This window comes from Eutrigla gurnardus (assembly GCF_963514095.1).
Source record: "Eutrigla gurnardus genome assembly, chromosome: 7".
In the NCBI taxonomy this organism is placed as follows: Eukaryota; Metazoa; Chordata; class Actinopteri; order Perciformes; family Triglidae; genus Eutrigla; species Eutrigla gurnardus.
The window spans coordinates 1,287,441-1,312,500 of NC_139921.1; the positions used below are offsets into that span (position 1 = coordinate 1,287,441).

Consider the following 25,060-nt stretch of genomic DNA (forward strand, 5'->3'; position numbering starts at 1 on the left):
TGTACCAGCATTACACAATGTTCTGACAGCAATTACATTTAAATTGGTACTGGATGTCTTCAGAGGTCAATCAAGCCCTCACATATTTAAAATGTTTTTTTCTTTTCACCTTCATTTTGAGTGAAGACTCCTGGGAAGATCTGAGGGAGCCTTTGATGTTGAGCGATGGACTTACGTTCTCCTGTGTCAGGTCACTGATGTTGGTAGATATTGCTTGGAGCCAGTCGGTGCTTTCTGCAGCCGTGCAAAACTGAAGAATATTGGTGCCGGCTCCGTCCAAGGCGAACACTTCAAAACAGTTGGACCTGCAGGAGAGTGGAGGTCAGACTTGGATTCAAAGACGTGTTTTGGAAATTCAGCTCCTTGTTGCTGCTATCAAGCTACGTTTGGTGGATAGCATGCGTTACATGCAGTAAAACTTTGTACATGATGGGCTTTGGACAGAATATGTCTCCTTCTAGTCTCTGGTCGTCGACCCTGTGTGGGTGTGGGGAGGCTTTTAGGACCTCACTACCCCCCCAAACAACGGGTCGATGAGCGGGATGCATTTTCCTGCAGGTTTGATAAGCCAACATTCACACCCCTCACCGAGTCCAACATCAAACAACTACCCCCTCCCACTGAACCCCCACCTACAGATCTGTGGAGAGGATGTGAGTCAGTTCTTGCACCATCTTCAGAGGCAGCAGACCAGGAGAGCACCGGGCATGTCTCCCTCTTATATGGTGCAACAAAGCTAATAAAACCTGAGAGTCTGTGCTGGCCCCCACGCACCTGCTGGCCCCCACCTTCACCAAGAAAACCTCCATCACTGGTGTAAATGACAACAGGCGCGTCGCCCTGACATCATGAAATCCTTCCCAGGAGAGGCCCCTCTCACAGGACCTCAAGTGGACTGCCAACAAAGACCCAGTAAAGAGGACCAGCAGAGGAATGGATGGAGTGAGAATAAAATCTGACCCGAGTACTTCCTGAGTCTATTCATGTACACATCACCTGTCACTGTCAACATGAATCCTACACTGTATATAAAGTACAGAGATCCATTCAGGATTTGTTTACAACTTACAGAACACTTCACTTTTAGTTGTTTTATTTCTTATTTCATCGTTGCTCATTGGTGCTTTTCATATCTATTCATATCACACTTCTGTTCACCACTTCTTATAAATAACAGGTACAAGTTATGTCCAACTTTTACTGGCTTCCATTAACGGGAAGAATCAGCGTGCTAACAGGGAGGGAGCGAATAGACTGTAAATTGTAGCTGAAGTCAGAAGCGTAAAGGAGTCGTTCAGCATTTTGAGAAATAAGTTTATATGCTTTCTGGGAGATCAGAAGATCAATAGCACTCTCATGACGGGGGGGAATATGAAGCTATGAACATTTTGTATTCGGGATCATTGGGGGCATTTCTTTGGATCCGGTCGTCTCCACGGAGGTCCCTTGAGGTTAAGTGGAATTCTCGGTAGATGGGCTGTTAATGGGGTCGTCTAAGGAGAGATCACACACGGTGATACCTTCTGACATTAAATTTGAATGCATCTGCACACTGCTGATACGGAGAGCCGCAGATAGACATGAAGCACTATGTGAAGGTTGAGCATTTCTGTTCGACGGAGTGGAGAATTTGCAATATTAGGGGGAAGTGTGTAAAGGCTAGAAGAACTGTTGAACCGTGGGTAGTGGCCACGGGGGGGGGGGGTACATGAGGTGAATACTGATAAACAGAAACAATGGGAGGAAATGAAGACGGAAGTTCAGCAGCTCCTCATCGTTAAATGTTAGAAAGTCAGCAGTCCCAACAAATCCTCTGGAGAGCTCGACTTTCATACTGAATCTGCACAGACTTGTTAAAATGGTACGTTCCGCTGCCTGTGTACTGACCCGCAGCTCCCCGGGGGGTTTCACTGCTCTTAACTGGACTTCAAATGGATTAAACAAGGGTGCAATTCTCTCGTCATCGGCGTGTCTGACCTCAATCACACGATTCTGTAATTTGTACGACTCTAATGCATCACTGATGGATGTTTTTCACAGCATCTCTTCTCTTTCATTGGCTGCAGAAAACCAGTGAGACTCCACAGTGTATCAGTCGGATCCCGTTAAATGGATGCAAACCCTCTGATAGCATGCAGTAACGGGGGAATGAAGAGCTCCCTGGCAGAGATTAATCAGAGTGAAGGACAGCTGGCGGATCAATGCCAGGAGAACAGAACCGATCAGGAGTTCCTGCTCGAGCCCTCTGGGACTGAATCCTCACTGACAGACGGGAGATTCTTTCTTACATCTGCACCGCTGCCAGTGGCACAAACTATTTAGATCTGCCTGCAGACTCGGCATGATGAATCCACCGAGATGCATCACCTGGTCTACATGCAGCACGGCACGCCGGCCATGTTTTGGGAAGGAAGCCACTTGTTAGTTACGGTGCAAATAGGCAATGTGAGGAGAAAACACGCCATGTGACTGATTAATGAGGCGGGGAGGCTTTGGGCCATTTTCCCTTTTCAGCATAATTAATAACAGAAATATGTTTGCTTTTGATTTTCCTACCAAGAAATGCAAATTTGTAAGTTCGACATTGAATCATGACACTGATCAAACCAGAAGCACACAGCTGAAAGAAAAACATGGGACTGGGTCTTCAAAGTCCAGCATATTCTTTTTATCTACTTCAATATAACGAACGGCTACCATACGCAGACGACTGCATGTTTTTACAGAAGAAACTCTTAATTTGCAAGAGCAGAGCTTCCCTCCGTGTTATCCATGTGGCCTTGTTTTCCTTTTTTAATACGACAACAGGTCTGTAGTCTCAGTGGGTCCCACCACTGGTCTGTAACAGGTCTGTAGTCTCAGTGGGTCCCACCACTGGTCTGTAACAGGTCTGTAGTCTCAGTGGGTCCCACCACTGGTCTGTAACAGGTCTGTAGTCTCAGTGGGTCCCACCACTGGTCCGTAACAGGTCTGTAGTCTCAGTGGGTCCCACCACTGGTCTGTAACAGGTCTGTAGTCTCAGTGGGTCCCACCACTGGTCTGTAACAGGTCTGTAGTCTCAGTGGGTCCCACCACGGGTCTGTAACAGGTCTGTAGTCTCAGTGGGTCCCACCACTGGTCTGTAACAGGTCTGTAGTCTCAATGGGTCCCACCACTGGTCTGTAACAAGTCTGTAGTCTCAGTGGGTCCCACCACTGGTCCGTAACAAGTCTGTAGTCTCAGTGGGTCCCACCACTGGTCCGTAACAGGTCTGTAGTCTCAGTGGGTCCCACCACTGGTCTGTAACAGGTCTGTAGTCTCAGTGGGTCCCCCCACTGGTCTGTAACAGGTCTGTAGTCTCAGTGGGTCCCACCACTGGTCTGTAACAGGTCTGTAGTCTCAGTGGGTCCCACCACTGGTCCGTAACAAGTCTGTAGTCTCAGTGGGTCCCACCACTGGTCTGTAACAGGTCTGTAGTCTCAGTGGGTCCCACCACTGGTCCGTAACAGGTCTGTAGTCTCAGTGGGTCCCACCACTGGTCTGTAACAGGTCTGTAGTCTCAGTGGGTGCTGCCCCCTACAGGTGGGTTGAAGACATGAGGAACTAGTGTTGTAGTCACTCCATCTAACCAAGAGCCGCCGATGACGCATCATGAGGATATTTGCGTCATCAGAATCGAGGAGACCAGAGGAGACCGGAGGAGACCGGAGGAGACCGGAGGAGTCCAGGAGACCAGGAGTCCACAAGACCAGGAGACTTCTGCTCTGAAGTGATCAGGAAAACTGACCACAAAATGTGATTAAATATTTAATTCAGCTCATTTTTTTAGGCCGGTGTATCAGGGCCACTGTAGAAAAAACACGGAGCCGAGAGAGGGGGCAATATTCAGAGAAAGTGGCAAATTTGTGACTTTATAAATATATATAAATGATATAAACAAGTTGCTTGGTTCCGCTAACACCGGATGTTTGCCGTTGCCATGACAACAATAACCATCAACATCGCCTCCCTAAACGAGGCGTTGTCACACGACGGGATGCATCAGGTCGCCTCTTCTTCGTCCCTCGGATTGAAAAAGCAGCAAATCAACTGGTAGGACCGTTTCCATGGAGACCAACAGAAGAGGACCGGCGTCATAATGGAATGCATGAACGGGTCACAGCCGCGTCCTCTCAGTCACGCCCGCCTCGCCCCGCCGTGACCTTTTAAGCCGTTTATGCCGCTGCATAGAGATTGGCATTAAGTGGAGAGTGCTGGCTGAGCCAACAGGCGTGCGTGGTGAACTGTGCACGTGGAGGTGGATGATATCACGCCGGCTTAGCCTTACCTTAATTGATCCGTGCCCGCTTTGTATCTGGAGACTCGGGCCATCAACAGCGGCAGCGAGACGGCGTCCAGCCAGCGCTTCTCGTACCTCGGCTCGCTGGCGGCGGGCGGCGGAGGGGACGGCGCCTGGAACACGAGAACACGGGTTAACCTTCTGATGAAGTCCTTCCATTTATATCCTCTATTGTATGTTTGGCAAGGTGAAAAAAAACACTTGCAGGCAACGTTCATCTCCCATGTGATTATTACTTATGATACAAGTCATTCATAGAAATCAGCTTTTATTCATGAAAACATTCCATCACACTGCAAAATGTGTCACATTGTGATGTCACAATGACGATTTGTTCCTCTGACTGATGGCCAAGCATCAGAAAACATCATAAAAAAGCCCTCCCAACACACACACTGATGAATAACAGATGATTATGTGTGGTCACCATTGGATCTGTTGGATCTAATGATGCTTCAGCAGCATAACAGTGAATCATCCCTCCATCAGCAGAGCTGTACCATTATAACAGTACACTCCTCAGGGAGGTTTCACTAAACAACCAGATCAGCTGAGTACTACACAACCTCATTCACAATCTACACAACCTACACAACCTCAAACACAACTTAATACACAACCTCCCATACAACTTCATACACAACATATATAACCTCATACACAACATCACAACCTCCTCCGCAACCTCATACACAACCTCATACACAACCTCAAACACAACTTAATACACAACCTCCCACACAACTTCATACACAACATACACTCAACAAAAATATAAACGCAACACTTGTTTTTGCTCCCATTTTTCATGAGATGGACTTAAAGATCTAAAATTCATTCCAGAATGCACCTGTGTTCTTCGTCCATAACAGATGCCTGCCCATACCATAACCCCACCACCACCATGGGCCACTCGATCCACAACATTGACATCAGCAAAGCGCTCACCCACACGACGCCACACACGCTGTCTGCCATCTGCCCTGAACAATGTAAACCGAGATTCATCCGTGAAGAGAACACCTCTCCAACGTGCCAGACGCCATCGAATGTGAGCATTTGCCCACTCAAGTCTGTTACGGTGACGAGCTGGAGTCAGGTCCAGACCCCGATGAGGACGACGAGCATGCAGTTGAGCTTCCCTGAGACGGTTTCTGACAGTTTGTGCAGAAATTGTTTGGTTATGCAAACCAATTGTTTCAGCAGCTGTCTGAGTGGCTGGTCTCAGACGATCTTGGAGGTGAACCTGCTGGATGTGGAGGTCCTGGGCTGGTGTGGTTACACGTGGTCTGCGGTTGTGAGGCCGGTTGGATGTACTGCCATATTCTCTGAAACGCCTTTGGAGACGGCTTATGGTGGAGAAATGAACATTCAATGCACGAGCAACAGATCTGGTTGACATTCCTGCTGTCAGCATGCCAATTGCACGCTCCCTCAATGCTTGTGGCATCTGTGGCATTTTGCTGTGAGACAAAACTGCACATTTCAGGGTGGCCTTTTATTGTGGGCAGTATAAGGTACACCTGTGCACTAATCATGATGTCAGATCAGCATCTTGATGTGGCACACCTGTGAGGTGGGATGGATTATCTCAGCAAAGCAGAAGTGCTCACTATCACACATTTAGACAGATTTGTGAACAATGTTTGAGAGAAATGGTAATATTGTGTATCTGGAATGAATTTTAGATCTTTAAGTCCATCTCATGAAAAATGGGAGCAAAAACAAAAGTGTTGCGTTTATATTTTTGTTGAGTGTATATAACCTCATACACAACATCACGACCTCCTCCGCAACCTCACACACAACCTCATACACAACCTACACAACCTCATACACAACCTCCCACACAACAGCATACACAACCTCACACACAACCTCATACACAACCTCATACACGACACCATACACAACCTCATACACAACTTCATACACAACTTCATACACAACATATATAACCTCATACACAACATCACGACCTCCTCCGCAACCTCACACAAAACCTCATACACAACCTCATACACGACACCATACACAACATCATACACAACCTCACACACAACAGCATACACAACCTCACACACATCATACAAAACCTCACACACAACATCATACACAACCTCCCACACAACATCATACACAACCTCATACACAACCTCAAACACAACCTCATACACAACTTAATGCACAACCTCATACTCAACCTCATCATCTGTACGTATGTTGTTTGTTACATTTTTAATTAAGCTACTTTATTTTTGGCCTCTTAGACAATCAGGTGAATCATGTTGATTCAGCACCACTTATGATTTAAATCTGACTATAATCCGAATATAAAAAATGGATTTAACAAGTTAAGTCCAGCATCAACCAGGTCGGCCCTTTTTTCACAGAAGCCGTGTTGATGAGTCTCAGCAGGTTAAACACTGGAGTCCCAGCATGCACCTGACCAGGGCCCGGCTAACCTAAATGGAACAGGGCCATAATTAAGGATCAGGGGTTTACTCTGCTGTCTGGGATGAACCATTGCCACGTACCGAGTATAAATAAGAAGAAACTAAAAGAGAGACACCAGCAGCAGAAATACAAGAGATTAAGCCGGTTCATCTGTTCTGATGCAGCAGTAGTGTGAGGTCACCGCCCCCCCCACCATCGCTCAACCTCGGGCTTAATGATCCGTTCCATTACACACTATTTCATAGATGCAGAATTGCTTAATGGCATGCAATGTCATTTTTTCCTCTTTGAGTGAAAAAAAAGTTGCCCTACTTTCCTGCAAATCTGGAGGCTTCCTATCATTATATTCTGCACATTAAAGTGAAAGCAGGACTTTCAAAAACACAAGAAGCAATTACTCTAAGACCAAAAACAACCACTCACATAACTGTCCTCATCCGTGAGGAGGGAGGAATCTCACTCCACTCTGACTGGAGGCCGGCTCGCTGCTGCTGCTGCTGCTTTATGTTTTTCTGCTGCTTGAATCTCATTTGGGTGGCGAAGGGGGGAGCGACGGGCTAATTGTGTTTGTCAGCCGCCTCGCCTTCAACTGCAACGGGAGGATTCAGCGTAAAGATCCCCGTTATGTGGCGGCGAGTCACGCCTATGTGTTCCTGCAGCGGTGCACGTGTTACGTGGGAACCTGCATCCTGGATTCAAACGGAAACACTTACATGGACGTTATCGATGAAAAGGTTAAAGTGGCCACCTGCCGTCCTGCATGTGTTCTCTGAATAATTCATGGAAAATGACGAGCCAGAAGAGGTCTTTAAGACGGCGCTTTTCATTATAGATAACCACATTAATATGCAATTTTCACTGCAAACTGAAATATAGGATTTGAGAGAAGGAAAGCAAACATTTCCATTCTAGGCTGCTGGTATACATTCTGTCTGCTCCACCGTGTGCACAACAACGCACTAGCATGCTTCTGGAGGGCCGACCCCGTCCATCGATCGAGGCGATCAGCCCACACGTCGTGCTCCAGGAAGATTGAAATCTCTGTCCTTGGAACCAGCGAGTCCCTGTCATCCTCCAGCAGACCAGACCGGAACCACAGAGTCCTCCCAGCAGAGCTAACGAGTGCTTGGAAGGATAACGGAGATTTTGGACTCTGTGCTCTTTTCGTCCAGAGACAGGCCGGCCGCTGATTGGTCCGTTTTCACTGCTGTACTTTATCACACATTGATCTGTGGACACGACACGGTCACTCATTTAGGCTCAGGAAGCTTCCTGTTCAGACCAGAGACGTTTGTCAGGCCAAGGACCCCCCAGGCCTACAGAGACCCGGTGGAGGGACCCCCAAGTCCTATAGAGACCCGGTGGAGGGACCCCCAAGTCCTATAGAGACCTGGAGGAGGGACCCCCCAGGCCTACAGAGACCCGGTGGAGGGACCCCCAAGTCCTATAGAGACCTGGTGGAGGGACCCTCAAGTCCTATAGAGACCCGGTGGAGGGACCCCCCAGGCCTACAGAGACATTTATATTTACTAATTAGATGTTGTATTAATGTGTATTATTTTAATTAAATTATATTTTTGAAAAAAACAAACACATTTTGGATCAAATAATGTCGGGGACCCCTGCAGTAATTCTGCGGACCCCTAGGGGTCTTGGTCCCTCTGTTGAAGAGCCAGTGTGTAGATGGAGCCAACATCCTCCTGACCTCTGACCTCTGATCAGTGGAGGGCGTTGGAACAACAGGGAGAACCGGGCCCAGATAAGCAGCGCGGCTCCATTTTTCCATTATTTTTCCACACACAGCCAAGCATCCATATATATATATATATATATATATATATATATATATATATATATATATATACACACATACACGCACACACGCTTAGAGGACGTTCTGGATTACTTCACATTTAATAACATGTCAAAGTCAAAGCGGATTTATATGAGCCGGAGTCCACAAAGGCTCAGGGTCTGCTGATACTGGATAGACCTGCTGAGCTCGCTAAAAGAGGGAAAGCACTCTTGAATCTTTTCCAGATGCATTGTGGGATATTTCCTCACTCATAAAAATGTTTAATTCTAGTAAGACAGCAGTTTTCATTCCTCTTTCGTTCATTGTGGAAAATCAATAGAAACATGTAAATAGTTCCTAATAGTTAATATTGAGAACAATATTTTACTAATTCAACATCAAAAGTTATTACTTGTTTGACTTATTTGCCTTTTCCTTCCGACATCACCAACGCCTCAACATGTCACATGGTCTGTCTTCACACAAATAAATGTAAATGGGAACAAACAGCCATCCTCCAGTACTATGGCTAAGCTAACTGCTAAGCTAACTGCTAAGCTAACCGCACTACAGCCTGCGACACGACAAAACCCCGGTGTTTCCTGAATGCAGGCCGACAAAAGGTTAGCTAGCAGGCTAAGACATGCTTCCCTCCAGGTCCAGGTCCAGGTCCAGGTCCAGGTCCAGGTCCAGGTCCCAGTTCAGGTCCGGGAAGTTCACCGAACTGCCCACTGAAGTCTCTCACACATTCAACTCAAGTCATATGTCCAACACCGCTTCACAGCCCCGTGGGTGTCCAGAGCACGGACCAATCAGCATCCTGCCTGGTAGGAGCTGGGGGGGCAGTGTAAAACAGCTGAGCTAAATGGAATGCAGCCATGTTTAAAGTTATAAATGTCTCACAGCGCCATCATCAGTAATGTGGATGTAAGACCGAGTGAGACCAGCTGGACCTGCCTGCAGAGTCCTGATCCCTTTACTGTTTAGGTGATATATATATATATACTGTATATATATATATATATATATATATATATATATATATATACTGTATATGAATGATACTCCTCAGACCCTCACGGACTCCAGCATCACTCCACCCCGCTGCGGCCCAGCATGCTGCCTAATGAGCCTGGACACCGGCGTGTGCATGTGTGTGATGCGGGTCCAGGTCCAGGTGCACATGAAACACATCCTCTTTGGAATTAGCATGAGTGGAGGAGCCAGATGGAGATGCTGGATTCACCCGAGCCTTTGAAAACCCCCACACATAAAGGTCCTGGTGGGTCTGGATCCCGTCTGCTTTGTGTCGGGTTTCTTATCGACGATGTGACAACACGCTTCATTAGCCTCACACACGCAATGCATGCTGGTACGTGAGGAGCAGGAGGGTAACTGCATTAACATGAGGGAGGTCGTCCTTACCGCGTTGGTCCCGTTGGAGAGCAGAGCGCTGTGGAAGCATGGCGAGGAGACCGGACTGTGGTCAGCTGACGGTCCGGGGGAACCTGAGGAACAAACAGGAGGAATGACTTCAACATCCGTCCAACTTCATGTCCTTTATTTGATTCTTTCAATCCTTCAGGAACACAGAGAAGAAGAGTTGTTCTTCTGCTGCCCTGCCGTTGAGCAAGGCATCTCAGGAAGGGACGCCACCCCAAAGAGACAAATACTGCTCTCTAATGACGGGACCTTCTCTCTCATCCGGTCTCAGTGAGTAAAGTGTGACCGGCTTGGTCAAACAAAAGGGGGCGCGGCTACATACCAGTGGAAGGGGGCGGTGCTACAGAAGGGGAGTGACCCCGCAGCAGAAGCGCCACGGCGTCCTGTGTTCACCCAGACGATCCATGCTGTGAATATTCATGTGCTGCTGTGAGAATACATCGTTGTTCTACATCTGCGTGCTCGTCATAATTAGGGAAATTGCCCAAAACGATCGTTATGTTTGCTGGTGGCGATTGAAATGATTTGTATTTTATGTTCTTCATTAATTGTTGCTTACAGCTAATTCATCGGGTTACATCAGTGTGAACAGCTGTTCACCCACATGTAGAGTTAGTCACGTTGATGCCTCTTTAAAGGAACAGTCTGTAAAACACTCTACAGGCTAACAGAGTCTTTACAGGCTTTCTGAGTCTTTACAGGCTTTCTGAGTCTTTACAGGCTAACTGAGTCTTTACAGGCTATCTGAGTCTTTACAGGCTAACAGAGTCTTTACAGGCTAACAGAGTCTTTACAGGCTATCTGAGTCTTTACAGGCTAACAGAGTCTTTACAGGCTTTCTGAATCTTTACAGGCTATCTGAGTCTTTACTGGCTATCTGAGTCTTTACAGGCTATCTGAGACATACAGGCTATCTGAGTCTTTACAGGCTAACCGAGTGTTTACAGGCTAACAGAGTCTTTACAGGCTTTCTGAGTCTTTACAGGCTATCTGAGTCTTTACAGTCTAACTGAGTCTTTACAGGCTATCTGAGTCTTTACAGGCTTTCTGAGTCTTTACTGGCTATCTGAGTCTTTACTGGCTATCTGGGTCTTTAGAGGCTAACCGAGTGTTTACAGGCTAACAGAGTCTTTACAGGCTTTCTGAGTCTTTACAGGCTATCTGAGTCTTTACAGTCTAACTGAGTCTTTACAGGCTATCTGAGTCTTTACAGGCTAACAGAGTCTTTACAGGCTTTCTGAATCTTTACAGGCTATCTGAGTCTTTACTGGCTATCTGAGTCTTTACAGGCTAACCGAGTGTTTACAGGCTAACAGAGTCTTTACAGGCTTTCTGAGTCTTTACAGGCTATCTGAGTCTTTACAGGCTTTCTGAGTCTTTACTGGCTATCTGAGTCTTTACAGGCTAACAGAGTCTTTACAGGCTTTCTGAGTCTTTACAGGCTTTCTGAGTCTTTACAGGCTAACTGAGTCTTTACAGGCTATCTGAGACTTTACAGGCTATCTGAGTCTTTACAGGCTATCTGAGTCTTTACAGGCTATCTGAGACTTTACAGGCTTTCTGAGTCTTTACAGGCTTTCTGAGTCTTTACAGGCTATCTGAGTCTTTACAGGATATCTGAGTCTTTACAGGCTATCTGAGACTTTACAGGCTATCTGAGTCTTTACAGGCTAACAGAGTCTTTACAGGCTTTCTGAATCTTTACAGGCTATCTGAGTCTTTACTGGCTATCTGAGTCTTTACAGGCTATCTGAGACATACAGGCTATCTGAGTCTTTACAGGCTAACCGAGTGTCTACAGGCTAACAGAGTCTTTACAGGCTTTCTGAGTCTTTACAGGCTATCTGAGTCTTTACAGTCTAACTGAGTCTTTACAGGCTATCTGAGTCTTTACAGGCTTTCTGAGTCTTTACTGGCTATCTGAGTCTTTACTGGCTATCTGAGTCTTTAGAGGCTAACCGAGTGTTTACAGGCTAACAGAGTCTTTACAGGCTTTCTGAGTCTTTACAGGCTATCTGAGTCTTTACAGGCTTTCTGAGTCTTTACTGGCTATCTGAGTCTTTACAGGCTAACAGAGTCTTTACAGGCTTTCTGAGTCTTTACTGGCTATCTGAGTCTTTACAGGCTAACAGAGTCTTTACAGGCTTTCTGAATCTTTACAGGCTATCTGAGTCTTTACTGGCTATCTGAGTCTTTACAGGCTAACTGAGTCTTTACAGGCTATCTGAGACATACAGGCTATCTGAGTCTTTACAGGCTAACCGAGTGTTTACAGGCTAACAGAGTCTTTACAGGCTTTCTGAGTCTTTACAGGCTATCTGAGTCTTTACAGGCTTTCTGAGTCTTTACTGGCTATCTGAGTCTTTACTGGCTATCTGAGTCTTTAGAGGCTAACTTTGAGGCTTTACGGTAAGTCAGGTTAACTGTAGCTTCGTGCTAACGACAGTCTCTCAGAAACGATGTGAATTTCAAACCTTTTCCGCAAAATCAATTTTGAGTGAGTAAATTTGGGACCCTGTCCCTTTCTAAAGGTCTTCTTACTGGCTTCTTCTGAAGCTTTCAACCGTATCCTTCCTCTGATTGTCGTAGCTCCGATCAAAACAACCACTGAGGAAAACACTGAGATGTGGTTGAAAGCTCTGGAAGAGAATAGGCAGTAGAGCTGCAGGCAACGATTGTTATAATAAACACTGAACTCAGATCTGATTGCAGGTAAGCAACCATCTCCAGACTAAGTACGATAAAGTAGTCCCATTCAACTTTAAGACAAGGACCCAGAACATGCCAAACTCATTTCCTTTCCTCTTCCAGCAGCTCCAGACCGATGACTTCAGAGTCTGTTCATCTCTTCAGGCTGCCGACGGTAAACACCGGAGCTCGCCTCGGGCCAGCGAGCATGACAACGTATTACTGGGAAAAACAAGCTCATCTACTGAGCTGCTTGAGAGCGTCAAGGTGTGCAAAAAGACAATCTCCCATAAATGTGGTTTATTATTATTATTATTATTATTGCTAAGAATGCTGGATGAAATCGAGTTTATTGTGAGTCTGCACGGCATGAAGACTGCAGGACTCTTACCGAGAGGCAGCTTCAGGAACGATGGGACTTCTCGCAGATAGCGAACGGTGATGGTGACCTCATCTCCTGCAGTGCGCAAGAGGTGAACCTGGGAGGGGCGAGAGAGAGAGAACAACCTTTATAAGTGAAAGAACACCTACGTGAAGCTGAGAGCAGCCGGAGCAACAGAGTGATGCGGTTCTTCAACCTGACAGAAGCGGCTTCACTTCAACCGTCAGAAGTAAAAAGCCAGCATTCCGCTCACGAGGAGCGACGGCGAAGTAACAGCTGACATTGAAAAGTAATTATGGTCCGAATGTCTGATTTTCTGACAGTGATGTAAAACATGTCCTCAAAAGATGCTGAGTCAAAGAGGCGTTTGAGTCCCGTCGGGTTGAAAGGGATCAAATATTAAATCTGTCCATCATCTGGAAAGGAGAAAATAAAAAGAGCAAACGAGGCCACGTCTTCGTTCTCTAAATGCACATCTGCCACCAGATCCTCCACCACGGTGTGTGTGGTCGCATCTGTCAGCGAGACAGGCTGCCAGTAAACGCTCTGCATGTCGCTCTGCAGACAAACTGCTCCTTGTGTGTTCAGACGCTGCCGAGGTGAATGTAGTGAACAGCTGTTTGGGAGCTGCACGAGGAGAGACAGGCTGCACGAGGAGAGACAGGCTGCATGAGGAGAGACAGGCTGAGGAAAGACAGGCTGCATGAGGAGAGACAGGCTGCATGAGGAGAGACCGGCTGCATGAGGAGAGACAGGCTGCATGAGGAGAGACCGGCTGCATGAGGAGAGACAGGCTGAGGAAAGACAGGCTGCACGAGGAGAGACAGGCTGAGGAGAGACAGGCTGCATGAGGAGAGACAGGCTGCATGAGGAGAGACAGGCTGAGGAGAGACAGGCTGCATGAGGAGAGACAGGCTAAGGAGAGACAGGCTGCATGAGGAGAGACAGGCTGAGGAGAGACAGGCTGCATGAGGAGAGACAGGCTGAGGAGAGACAGGCTGCATGAGGAGAGACAGGCTGCATGAGGAGAGACAGGCTGAGGAGAGACAGGCTGCATGAGGAGAGACAGGCTGAGGAGAGACAGGCTGCATGAGGAGAGACAGGCTGAGGAGAGACAGGCTGCATGAGGAGAGACAGGCTGAGGAGAGACAGGCTGCATGAGGAGAGACAGGCTGAGGAGAGACAGGCTGCATGAGGAGAGACAGGCTAAGGAGAGACAGGCTGCATGAGGAGAGACAGGCTGAGGAGAGACAGGCTGCATGAGGAGAGACAGGCTGAGGAGAGACAGGCTGCATGAGGAGAGACAGGCTGCATGAGGAGAGACAGGCTGAGGAGAGACAGGCTGCATGAGGAGAGACAGGCTGAGGAGAGACAGGCTGCATGAGGAGAGACAGGCTGCATGAGGAGAGACAGGCTGAGGAGAGACAGGCTGCATGAGGAGAGACAGGCTGCATGAGGAGAGACAGGCTGAGGAGAGACAGGCTGCATGAGGAGAGACAGGTGGGGGGTATTTAACAATGAACCAAGTTTGATATGGAGTGAAAACATGAATATACTCACAACTTCCTTGTGTGTGCACGGCTCTACATTTATACCATTGACCTGGAGGGGGGAGGGAGGGAGGGAGAGGGAGAGAGGGAGGGAGGGAGAGAAAGAGGGAGGGAGAGAAAGAGAGGGAGAGAGAAAGAGGGAGAGAAAGAGAGGGAGGGAGGGAGAGAGAGAAAGAGAGGGAGAGAGAAAGAGGGAGAGAAAGAGAGGGAGGGAGGGAGAGAGAGAAAGAGAGGGAGAGAAAGATAGGGAGGGAGGGAGGGAGGGAAAGAGAGGGAGGGAGAGAAAGAGAGGGAGGGAGAGAAAGAGGGAGGGAGAGAAAGAGAGGGAGAGAAAGAGGGAGGGAGAGAAAGAGAGGGAGAGGAAGAGAGGGAGGGAGGGAGGGAGAGAAAGAGAGGGAGAGAAAGAGAGGGAGAGGAAGAGAGGAAGGGAGGGAGGGAGAGAGAGGGAGGGAGGGAGAGAGAGGGAGAGAAAGAGAGGGAGAGAAAGAGAGGGAGGGAGGAGAAAGAGAGGGAGAGAAAGAGAGGGAGGGAGAGGAAGAGAGGAAGGGAGGGAGGGAGAGAGAGGGAGGGAGGGAGAGAAAGAGAGGGAGAGAAAGAGAGGGAGGGAGGGAGAGAAAGAGAGGGAGAGAAAGAGAGGGAGGGAGGGAGGAGAAAGAGAGGGAGAGAAAGAGAGGGAGGAGAAAGAGAGAGAAAGCAAATAAGGAATAATTCAGGGAGAAAGTGTATAATTTAGCGACTCTATGCTGGAGTGCTGCAGGGCCGGAGGGGCGGCCAGAGGTGGAATATGATTGGCAGCCCCCCCCCCCCCCCCCCCCAGTCAGAGAGGTGGCTTGTTAGTTTCATGGATGGATCCCTGAACAAGGGGGCCGAGTGGGTCCTGTATCCACGCCGACTGGTGGTAGTAGGGGGGTCACGGTCCAGACCAGAGGAGACAGGATCCTGATTGATGGAACCAGGTCCATGAATGGAGACCATGTGCACCTCTGCGTCCGTCCACAGCTAATCCTGGTACTGTGGGAGGCCGGGGAAGGCTGCGTGCTCGAGGACCTCTTGTGGTCATTTGCTTCTCTGCACAGCAGTGAGGAGACAGCAGTGAGGAGCTAGCAGTTAGCGGTTAGCAGTTAGCATTTGGGTTGTTCTTCCGGACTTTAGCTGAACCCCAAAACCAGGACATGAACTGGGCTGTGACACCTAAACCAGGACATGAACTAGGACATGACTCCTAAACCAGGACATGAACTGGGACGTGACTCCTGAACCAGGACATGAACTAGGACATGACTCCTAAACCAGGACATGAACTAGGACATGACTCCTAAACCAGGACATGAACTGGGACGTGACTCCTAAACCAGGACATGAACTGGGACGTGACTCCTGAACCAGGACATGAACTAGGACATGACTCCTAAACCAGGACATGAACTGGGACATGACTCCTAAACCAGGACATGAACTGGGACGTGACTCCTAAACCAGGACATGAACTAGGACATGACTCCTAAACCAGGACATGAACTGGGACGTGACTCCTGAACCAGGACATGAACTAGGACATGACTCCTAAACCAGGACATGAACTAGGACATGACTCCTAAACCAGGACATGAACTGGGACGTGACTCCTAAACCAGGACATGAGCCAGATCGTGACTCCTGAACCAGGACATGAACTGGGACATGACACCTAAACCAGGACATGAACTGGGCTGTGACTCCTAAACCAGGACATGAACTGGACTGTGACTCCTAAACCAGGACATGAACTGGGCTGTGACTCCTAAACCAGGACATGAACTGGGACGTGACACCTAAACCAGGACATGAGCCAGACCGTGATTCCTGAACCAGGACATGACCCAGGACATGACTCCTAAACCAGGACATGAACTGGGCCGTGACTCCTAAACCAGGACATGAACTGGGACGTGACACCTAAACCAGGACATGAGCCAGACTGTGACTCCTGAACCAGGACATGAACCATTACATGACTCCTAAACCAGGTCATCAACTTGGCCGTGACTCCTAAACAAGGATATGAACTGGGCTGTGACTCCTAAACAAGGACATGAACTGGGACATGACTCCTAAACCAGGACATGAACTGGGCTGTGACTCCTAAACCAGGACATGAACTGGGCTGTGACTCCTGAACCAGGACATGACCCAGGACATGACTCCTAAACCAGGACATGAACTGGGCTGTGACTCCTAAACCAGGACATGAACTGGGCTGTGACTCCTGAACCAGGACATGAACTGGGACGTGACACCTAAACCAGGACATGAGCCAGACCGTGACTCCTGAACCAGGACATGAACCAGGACATGACTCCTAAACCAGGACATGAACTGGGACGTGACACCTGAACCAGGACATGAGCCAGACCGTGACTCCTGAACCAGGACATGAGCCAGACCGTGCCTCCTGAACCAGGACATGAACCAGGACATGACTCCTAAACCAGGACATGAACTGGGACGTGACACCTGAACCAGGACATGAGCCAGACCGTGACTCCTGAACCAGGACATGACTCCTAAACCAGGTCATGAACTGGGCCGTGACTCCTAAACCAGGACATGAACTGGGACGTGAGACCTGAACCAAGACATGAGCCGGACCGTGACTCCTGAACCAGGATATGAACTGGGCTGTGACTCCTAAACCAGGACATGAACTGGGACGTGAGACCTGAACCAGGACATGAGCCAGACCGTGACTCCTGAACCAGGACATGAACTGGGATGTGACTCCTAAACCAGGATATGAACTGGGCTGTGACTCCTAAACCAGGACATGAACTGGGACGTGAGACCTGAACCAGGACATGAGCCAGACCGTGACTCCTGAACCAGGACATGAACTGGGATGTGACACCTGAACCAGGACATGAACTGGGATGTGACACCTGAACCAGGACATGAACTGGGACGTGAGACCTGAACCAGGACATGAGCCAGACCGTGACTCCTAAACCAGGACATGAACTGGGATGTGACACCTGAACCAGGACATGAACTGGGCTGTGACTCCTAAACCAGGACATGAACTGGGAGGTGAGACCTAATCCAGGACATGACTGAGCGGGTCTAACACCCATTAAGACACGGTTTCTGTTCCCTACTCTTGTAGTCCAGACCAGACCTGGTCTGCTGCTCCCCTACCGCGGCTCATAGGATGCAAATAGATTTAATATTCTGCAGAGTGACAATTCAAAGTCATCGCAAATAAATATGAAACAGCGGTGATTCAAAAGGCGGAAGCAATATCAATTTGATTTATAACATCATTCATAAGAACATCCGTATGAGTATTAATATCGCTCGGCTGTCCAATGAAGCTACTTGATTATCCAGATAAACACCGCTCCCAATAAACCTGCCAGACACATTCCAATTCACTTTTTAATGGATTAAATGAATATTATTACTGAATACGAGACACTCCGGGCTTTTTGATGATTATGGACCTCGAGATTAATCTTCCACAGAATTCAAGAAGATTATGTTTGCTCTTTTTTTACGAGATCATTAAAGACCCGTCTGATGGACGTCATGCAGTCATGAAATCTTCTCTTTTTCTAAATGGATGACAGACGGGGGCAACATGGAGGGGCGACATGGAGGGGAGACATGGAGGGACGACATGTAGGGGCGACATGGAGGGACGACATAGAGGGGCAACATGGAGGGGAGACATGGAGGGACGACATGTAGGGATGACATAGAGGGGCAACATGGAGGGGAGACATGGAGGGAAAACATGTAGGGGCGACATGGAGGGACGACATAGAGGGGCAACATGGAGGGGAGACATGGAGGGACGACATGTAGGGATGACATAGAGGGGCAACATGGAGGGGAGACATGGAGGGACGACATGTAGGGGCGACATGGAGGGATGACATAGAGGGGCAACATGGAGGGACAACATGGAGGGGCGACATGGAGGGACAACATGGAGGGACAACATGGAGGGACGACATAGAGGGGCAACATGGAGGGGAGACATGGAGGGACGACATGTAGGGATGACATAGAGGGGCAACATGGAGGGGAGACATGGAGGGACGACATGTAGGGGCGACATGGAGGGACGACATAGAGGGGCAACATGGAGGGGAGACATGGAGGGACGACATGTAGGGGCGACATGGAGGGATGACATAGAGGGGCAACATGGAGGGACAACATGGAGGGGCGACATGGAGGGACAACATGGAGGGACAACATGGAGGGACAACATGGAGGGATGACATGGAGGGATGACATAGAGGGACAACATGGAGGGGAGACATAGAGGGGAGACATAGAGGGGCGACATGGAGGGACAACATGGAGGGATGACATGTAGGGGAGACATGGAGGGACGACATGTAGGGATGACATAGAGGGACGACATGGAGGGACAATATGGAGGGATGGCATAGAGGGACGACATGGAGGGGCGACATGGAGGGACGACATGTAGGGGAGACATGGAGGGGAAACATGGAGGGACGGCATGTAGGGGCGACATGGAGGGATGACATAGAGGGACGACATGGAGGGGCGACATGGAGGGACGACATGTAGGGGAGACATGGAGGGGAAACATGGAGGGACAACATGGAGGGGAAACATGGAGGGACGGCATGTAGGGATGACATAGAGGGGCGACATGGAGGGGAGACATAGAGGGGCAACATGGAGGGACAACATGGAGGGGCGACATAGAGGGGCGCCATGGAGGGACAACATGGAGGGATGACATAGAGGGACAACATGGAGGGGCGACATGGAGGGACAACATGGAGGGATGACATAGAGGGGCGACATGGAGGGACAACATGGAGGGGAAACATGGAGGGGCGACATAGAGGGGCGCCATGGAGGGACAACATGGAGGGATGACATAGAGGGACAACATGGAGGGGCGACATGGAGGGACAACATGGAGGGATGACATAGAGGGGCGACATAGAGGGGCAACATGGAGGGACAACATGGAGGGGCGACATAGAGGGGCGCCATGGAGGGACAACATGGAGGGATGACATAGAGGGACAACATGGAGGGGCGACATGGAGGGACAACATGGAGGGATGACATAGAGGGGCGACATGGAGGGACAACATGGAGGGATGACATAGAGGGACAACATGGAGGGGCGGCATTGAGGGGCGACAGGTGGGCGGCCATGGTACCCACCTGCAGCACGGCGTCCCCGACGAACAGCTTCCCCGTCTGGTCGGCTGCAGAGGGAAAAGAAAACATGAGGACATCATTGCTCATGTCAGACAGGGCGATGCGGTCGGACTGATCCGGCGGCGTCCGGCAGCAGGAAGAACACAGGAAGCATGAAATGTGGAACTAATCGGGCTGTAAAGTCATTTGGGCGGCGGGCGAGGAAACAAAGAAACGGATCTGTGTGAAAGAGGCTCTTAATGTCATGAAGACATGATCTCATCCACGGAGGGATTCAGAGGGAAGGGTCCACCCACATGAGACTCTGGTATCTGAACGGGGGGTCAGAGGTCAGAGGTCATCAGGTCTGACAGGATTTAAGATCTGCTTACTTTCATGACAGGGTTTTGCTTTTCAACGGTGGGTCAAAGACACGGCTCAGTGACATGAAGGGTCATCGCAGTCTGACTCCAGGTCAGCTCAACTTCATTAATGTGTCCATTCAGGAAGATCAACTGATGCTGGATCAGTTTCAGCTGCTTTGGTGCAAATGAATGGGACAACAGGAGCAACGGAGGTCAAAGTGAGGCCCCCCCCTTCAATCCCTTGAATTGCATTATGGGAGAAGTTGTTACTATTCACTCATGCTGTAGTTGCTGTAATGAGATGTTAAAATATCTCATCTCCGATTTTTGCTAAAAATTTAACCAATTTATTCACTTTTCTGACAGTTTTTCTCTTTGATTTTTAATATTTAGTTCTACTGGAAGTTGCTGACGCTCTCAAAAGGCCTTTTTTTTTAACTCAAATGTCACCTATATCCAGTTTCTCTTGCTGATTTAATTGAATTTGCATAAATCAAGCTGGTTATGGATATTTAACACGTTTCCAAATCCACGGTTGTTGTGAAAGAAAAGGCGTTCTTACCCACTTGGTCTTTGAAGATCTTGGAGATGACGACGGGCACGTTGTGCTCTGAACCTCCCTGGAAGCAGGACAACCATGAGATCAGCCTCTCAGCGTTCTCTCAGACCAACAGTCAAACATGCTGCGGTGTGCAGACTTACTTTGATGCTTAGGCCCAGACCTCCAGCCGCCTGTCTTCGCAGTACAACAGTTCTGTGCTTTAGAAAGTGGGAGTTTCTTATTGGCAATAGGGTATAGTGCACACTGAATGAACGTGGGAACAGGATGGTGGAGCTCCGCAGCATGAATTACAGGTGTCGGCTGCACTTACATTTACTTGGGCCGGGCTCCCGCTGGTGCAGACCACGTCCAGCTTCTGGATGGTTAAAGCCTCTCTGGTCAGCTTCAGGCACACGTCGTACGTATTGTTGCTCTCCTCATTGTACAGCAAAGCGATTCCAGATTTCGTCTGTTGGGAGTGAATAGAGCGTTGACATTTTGCCGAGCGGAGCCATTATATTCACAATGAACGTTTTAATCCTCTTTTCCCAACGAGGAGTGTGTGAACCCGTCCTGCTGCTCTATTTCTGGGGTTTAATTGGTTTCGGCAGACGTTTGAAAGCAAGAACTTGTGTGTGATAAAAAAATGAATAATACAAATTGTGTGCTTTGAATTTTAGATCTCTGTTAGAAAAAAACAAAAGGAAAGTACAAAAGTTCTTTGAGGTCAGAAATGACGGCGACGACAGCGATAAAAGAACAGAATCAGACGATGAGGAGCGACTCGGAGCAGATGAAGAGCTTTACCAACCATTAAGACCTTTCACTGCTCCGTCGTCAGCATACAGAGGAACATACATCAGATGAGCTCAAGTACCTTCGTTGATGGGACATGACACGAGCCAAATGTTTCCTTCTGATATTCTTTTCAACGGGACGTACCAAAAACCCGAACCAGGACTCTGGGAAAAGGCCTTCCACCACCAGGAGCAGCGGAGGCTGGATGTTTCCGTTCTTGCTGGTTTCCTTTGAGAAATCTATTTCCACGTCTGTTCCATCATCCCACATTATTGTTTCTATTGTTAGCCATGCTGGTAGAGAACGAGACTGAAACCTCACTGAGTACCAGATATTAACGGGGCGGTCATGTTCCCAACAGAAGAAGCCTCACGGTGATGGTGATCTTTTTACTGCCAGATGTCAGCTCCGTCACTACGCTCCCATCTCCTACTTCTGACTGCATGTAACATACTCCGCATTGAGACATACTATTCTACATATTATGGGTATTGGGATGCACAGTGTATGATTGTGGAGACGCCTGAACGCAGCGCTGAGACAGGCTGGATAGTGAAATACATCATTTGCTCCGGCTTCATCAGTATCCTGCCACAGGAGTCGATACGACTGATGGACGATCTGACACATAAACAAATGAGAAGATGCCGGCTGCTGTTTGATGGAAAAACAATTGCCAGTTGAACTGAAGTGACTCGACTGTGAATTACGGAGACGCCTTAATATGCAAAGTGTGAAAAAATAATAAAAAGGAGCACAAATATAATGCAGCCCGATTCTCCAGCACTCTGGTTGTATAGAAGTCTATGAGAAAATGGTCTTACTTCTCTCTGCTGGCCACCAGGGGGCGACTCATCTCTGGTTGTATAGAAGTCTATGAGAAAATGGTCCTACTTCTCTCTGCTGGCCACCAGGGGGCGACTCCTCTCTGGTTGTATAGAAGTCTATGAGAAAATGGTCCTACTTCTCTCTGCTGGCCACCAGGGGGCGACTCCTCTCTGGTTGTATAGAAGTCTATGAGAAAATGGTCCTACTTCTCTCTGCTGGCCACCAGGGGGCGACTCCTCTCTGGTTGTATAGAAGTCTATGAGAAAATGGTCCTACTTCTCTCTGCTGGCCACCAGGGGGCGACTCCTCTCTAGTTGTATAGAAGTCTATGAGAAAATGGTCCTACTTCTCTCTGCTGGCCACCAGGGGGCGACTCCTCTCTAGTTGTATAGAAGTCTATGAGAAAATGGTCCTACTTCTCTCGTTTGGTGCGAGATGATCCGGCATGGTGCAGAGGAGGTCGGTCGCCGGTCTCAGATGCGAGTCCCCCCCCCCACCAGCCTCCCACTGCCACTTTTTAATGAGAAAAACATGCACTTAAGTCTCTTTTGGACTCCCTGATCCTGCCTGATAATCTGACCGCATTGCCGAGCAGCTAATTAAAGCGGCGTACGCCTGCTGGCTCCGGCGTGAACCATGACAATCCAAGGAAAACATTGTTTCATGAATGAGACGCAGTTGGATTTACAGCGAGGGCTATTTCCAAGCCTAAAAGGAGTCATTAGCATAGGTCACATTTTGATCCAACTTTAATATGACGTATTGGAGATGGCTGCTGTGATCACTAGGAGTTCTATATATTTAGTAACAGGACCCTTCAGATGTCACGTGTGGGGGTGATGTCACTGTCTGTGGGGCTCGTCATCGATCGGCCTCGCCGGCGTGTCGATGTGTGATCATCGAGCAGATTCTAGAAGATGCTCATCTCTCATTACGTTCGTGTAGATTGAAAACAATGGAGGGGATAAAGTCTCCTGGTGGGACGCGTGTACGTAATTTAATCCCGTTAAGACGCCACGAGGTGGTGGCGTGTTATCCCGACCGCTCTGTCACAGAGTCTTTAATCCAACGATAACAAAAACATCACACAGCGGCTGCCGAAGCACGCGTATTCAAAGTGAGTTCACATCTCTGGACAGCGTTTCGTAGTCATCGTGCCGACTCATAGTTTGTCCTCTTAAAACCTCTCAGCTGAACTGTGGGGGTCAAACCGGCAACCCGCCGGTCCAAACAGCCCTGCAGAACCTCCTGTTCTCAGTGAGGGGTTTCAGCTTGTAATCTGTGGGTGGATCACGTGCTGAACTCAGTGTGAGTGACCGACTCCAGCTGTTCCGTTGACTGATGGCGTCATTAAAAGGTGCGATAGGCGATAATTAAAAAAGCACAGCCGGAATCCTCTGGACGTTCGAAATCTTCACAGGAGCCCTTGGTTCTTATAATCAGAGACCTGACCCGGGACCAGTTCCCTTCAGTCCCAGGGATTTGGAGTCCCGTGGTGGTGCTGCTGATGCTGCTAACGCTGCTAACACTACTAATGCTGCTAACGCTGCTAACACTACTAATGCTGCTAACGCTACTAATGCTGCTAACGCTACTAACGCTGCTAAGGCTGCTAATGCTGCTAACGCTGCTAATGCTGCTAACGCTACTAATGCTGCTAACGCTGCTAATGCTGCTAAGGCTGTTAATGCTGCTAAAGCTGCTAATGCTGCTAACGATGCTAATGCTACTAATGCTGCTAACGCTGCTAGCGCTACTAATGCTGCTAACGCTGCTGATGCTGCTAACGCTACTAATGCTGCTAATGCTGCTAGCGCTACTAATGCTGCTAACGATGCTAATGCTGCTAATGCTGCTAGCGCTACTAATGCTGCTAACGATGCTAATGCTACTAATGCTGCTAACGCTACTATGCTGCTAACGCTACTAATGCTGCTGACGCTGCTAATGCTACTAATGCTGCTAACGCTGCTAACGCTACTAATGCTGCTAACGCTACTAATGCTGCTAACGCTACTAATGCTGCTAACACTACTAACGCTGCTGCTAATGCTACTCATGCTACTGCTGTAAAGCTTCAGTTACAGAGGAAGAAAACTTCCCAGACACTGATAACCTTCAACTGTCTCTCTCACACAAGTCCTGCCGGGTCTAAAGGTCTCAGGCCGAGATGGCAGGACGACTCTCCCGTGTCTACAGCTGTGACGATGGTGAGAACAGATATGAAATACTGACTGAAAGCATGAAATCCCCAAACTCACTAAACAGCCCTAATCCCTGTTTCCACGTTCAGATTCTAAACTCATCGAACACGACTGGGGTCAACTAACGAGCTACAATCAGACATCTGGAAACGGGAGAGAAGAGTCGTCTCCATTTAGAGACTCAACACGTTTTCATCACCAGCATCACAACTAGACGGGTAACAGCATATTCTCAGCCATTTGCATTCATTAATATGCAGACATTTCTGGCTTCCACAGCAAAAAAATGCAAGCACGTATATATTTTACAAACTGTGAGGCTGCAGTTTGTCAAATATACGTGCTGGCAAAAAACTCAGTTTGTAAAATATAAAAACACATTTACAGGAGATGCAAACATGCGTGTTTTAGAAACTCTGGAAAAGTTAACTCTCGTTTAACCGATATGTAATCACGATCCCCGGCAGCTCAGAGGGGAAAAGGGTTAAAAATGTGATTTCTTCTAGAGTTTCAGAACAT

The 25,060-nt window shown here is 48.4% G+C and overlaps 1 protein-coding gene across 1 annotated transcript in view; it reads right to left on the minus strand.

Annotated features, from left to right (window-relative positions):
- sntg2 (syntrophin, gamma 2) overlaps positions 1–25,060 on the minus strand; it is a 48,707-nt gene that overhangs the window by 20,406 nt on the left and 3,241 nt on the right. The window contains exons 2-10 of the mRNA XM_084014290.1: positions 21,043–21,180; positions 20,873–20,929; positions 20,733–20,790; positions 19,830–19,873; positions 14,644–14,685; positions 13,093–13,180; positions 9,996–10,078; positions 4,307–4,431; positions 176–305 (exon numbers count right to left, since the gene is read on the minus strand). Of these exons, the coding sequence (XP_083870416.1) occupies positions 176–305; positions 4,307–4,431; positions 9,996–10,078; positions 13,093–13,180; positions 14,644–14,685; positions 19,830–19,873; positions 20,733–20,790; positions 20,873–20,929; positions 21,043–21,180 (765 nt within the window). The remainder of the gene's footprint in view (positions 1–175; positions 306–4,306; positions 4,432–9,995; positions 10,079–13,092; positions 13,181–14,643; positions 14,686–19,829; positions 19,874–20,732; positions 20,791–20,872; positions 20,930–21,042; positions 21,181–25,060) is intronic.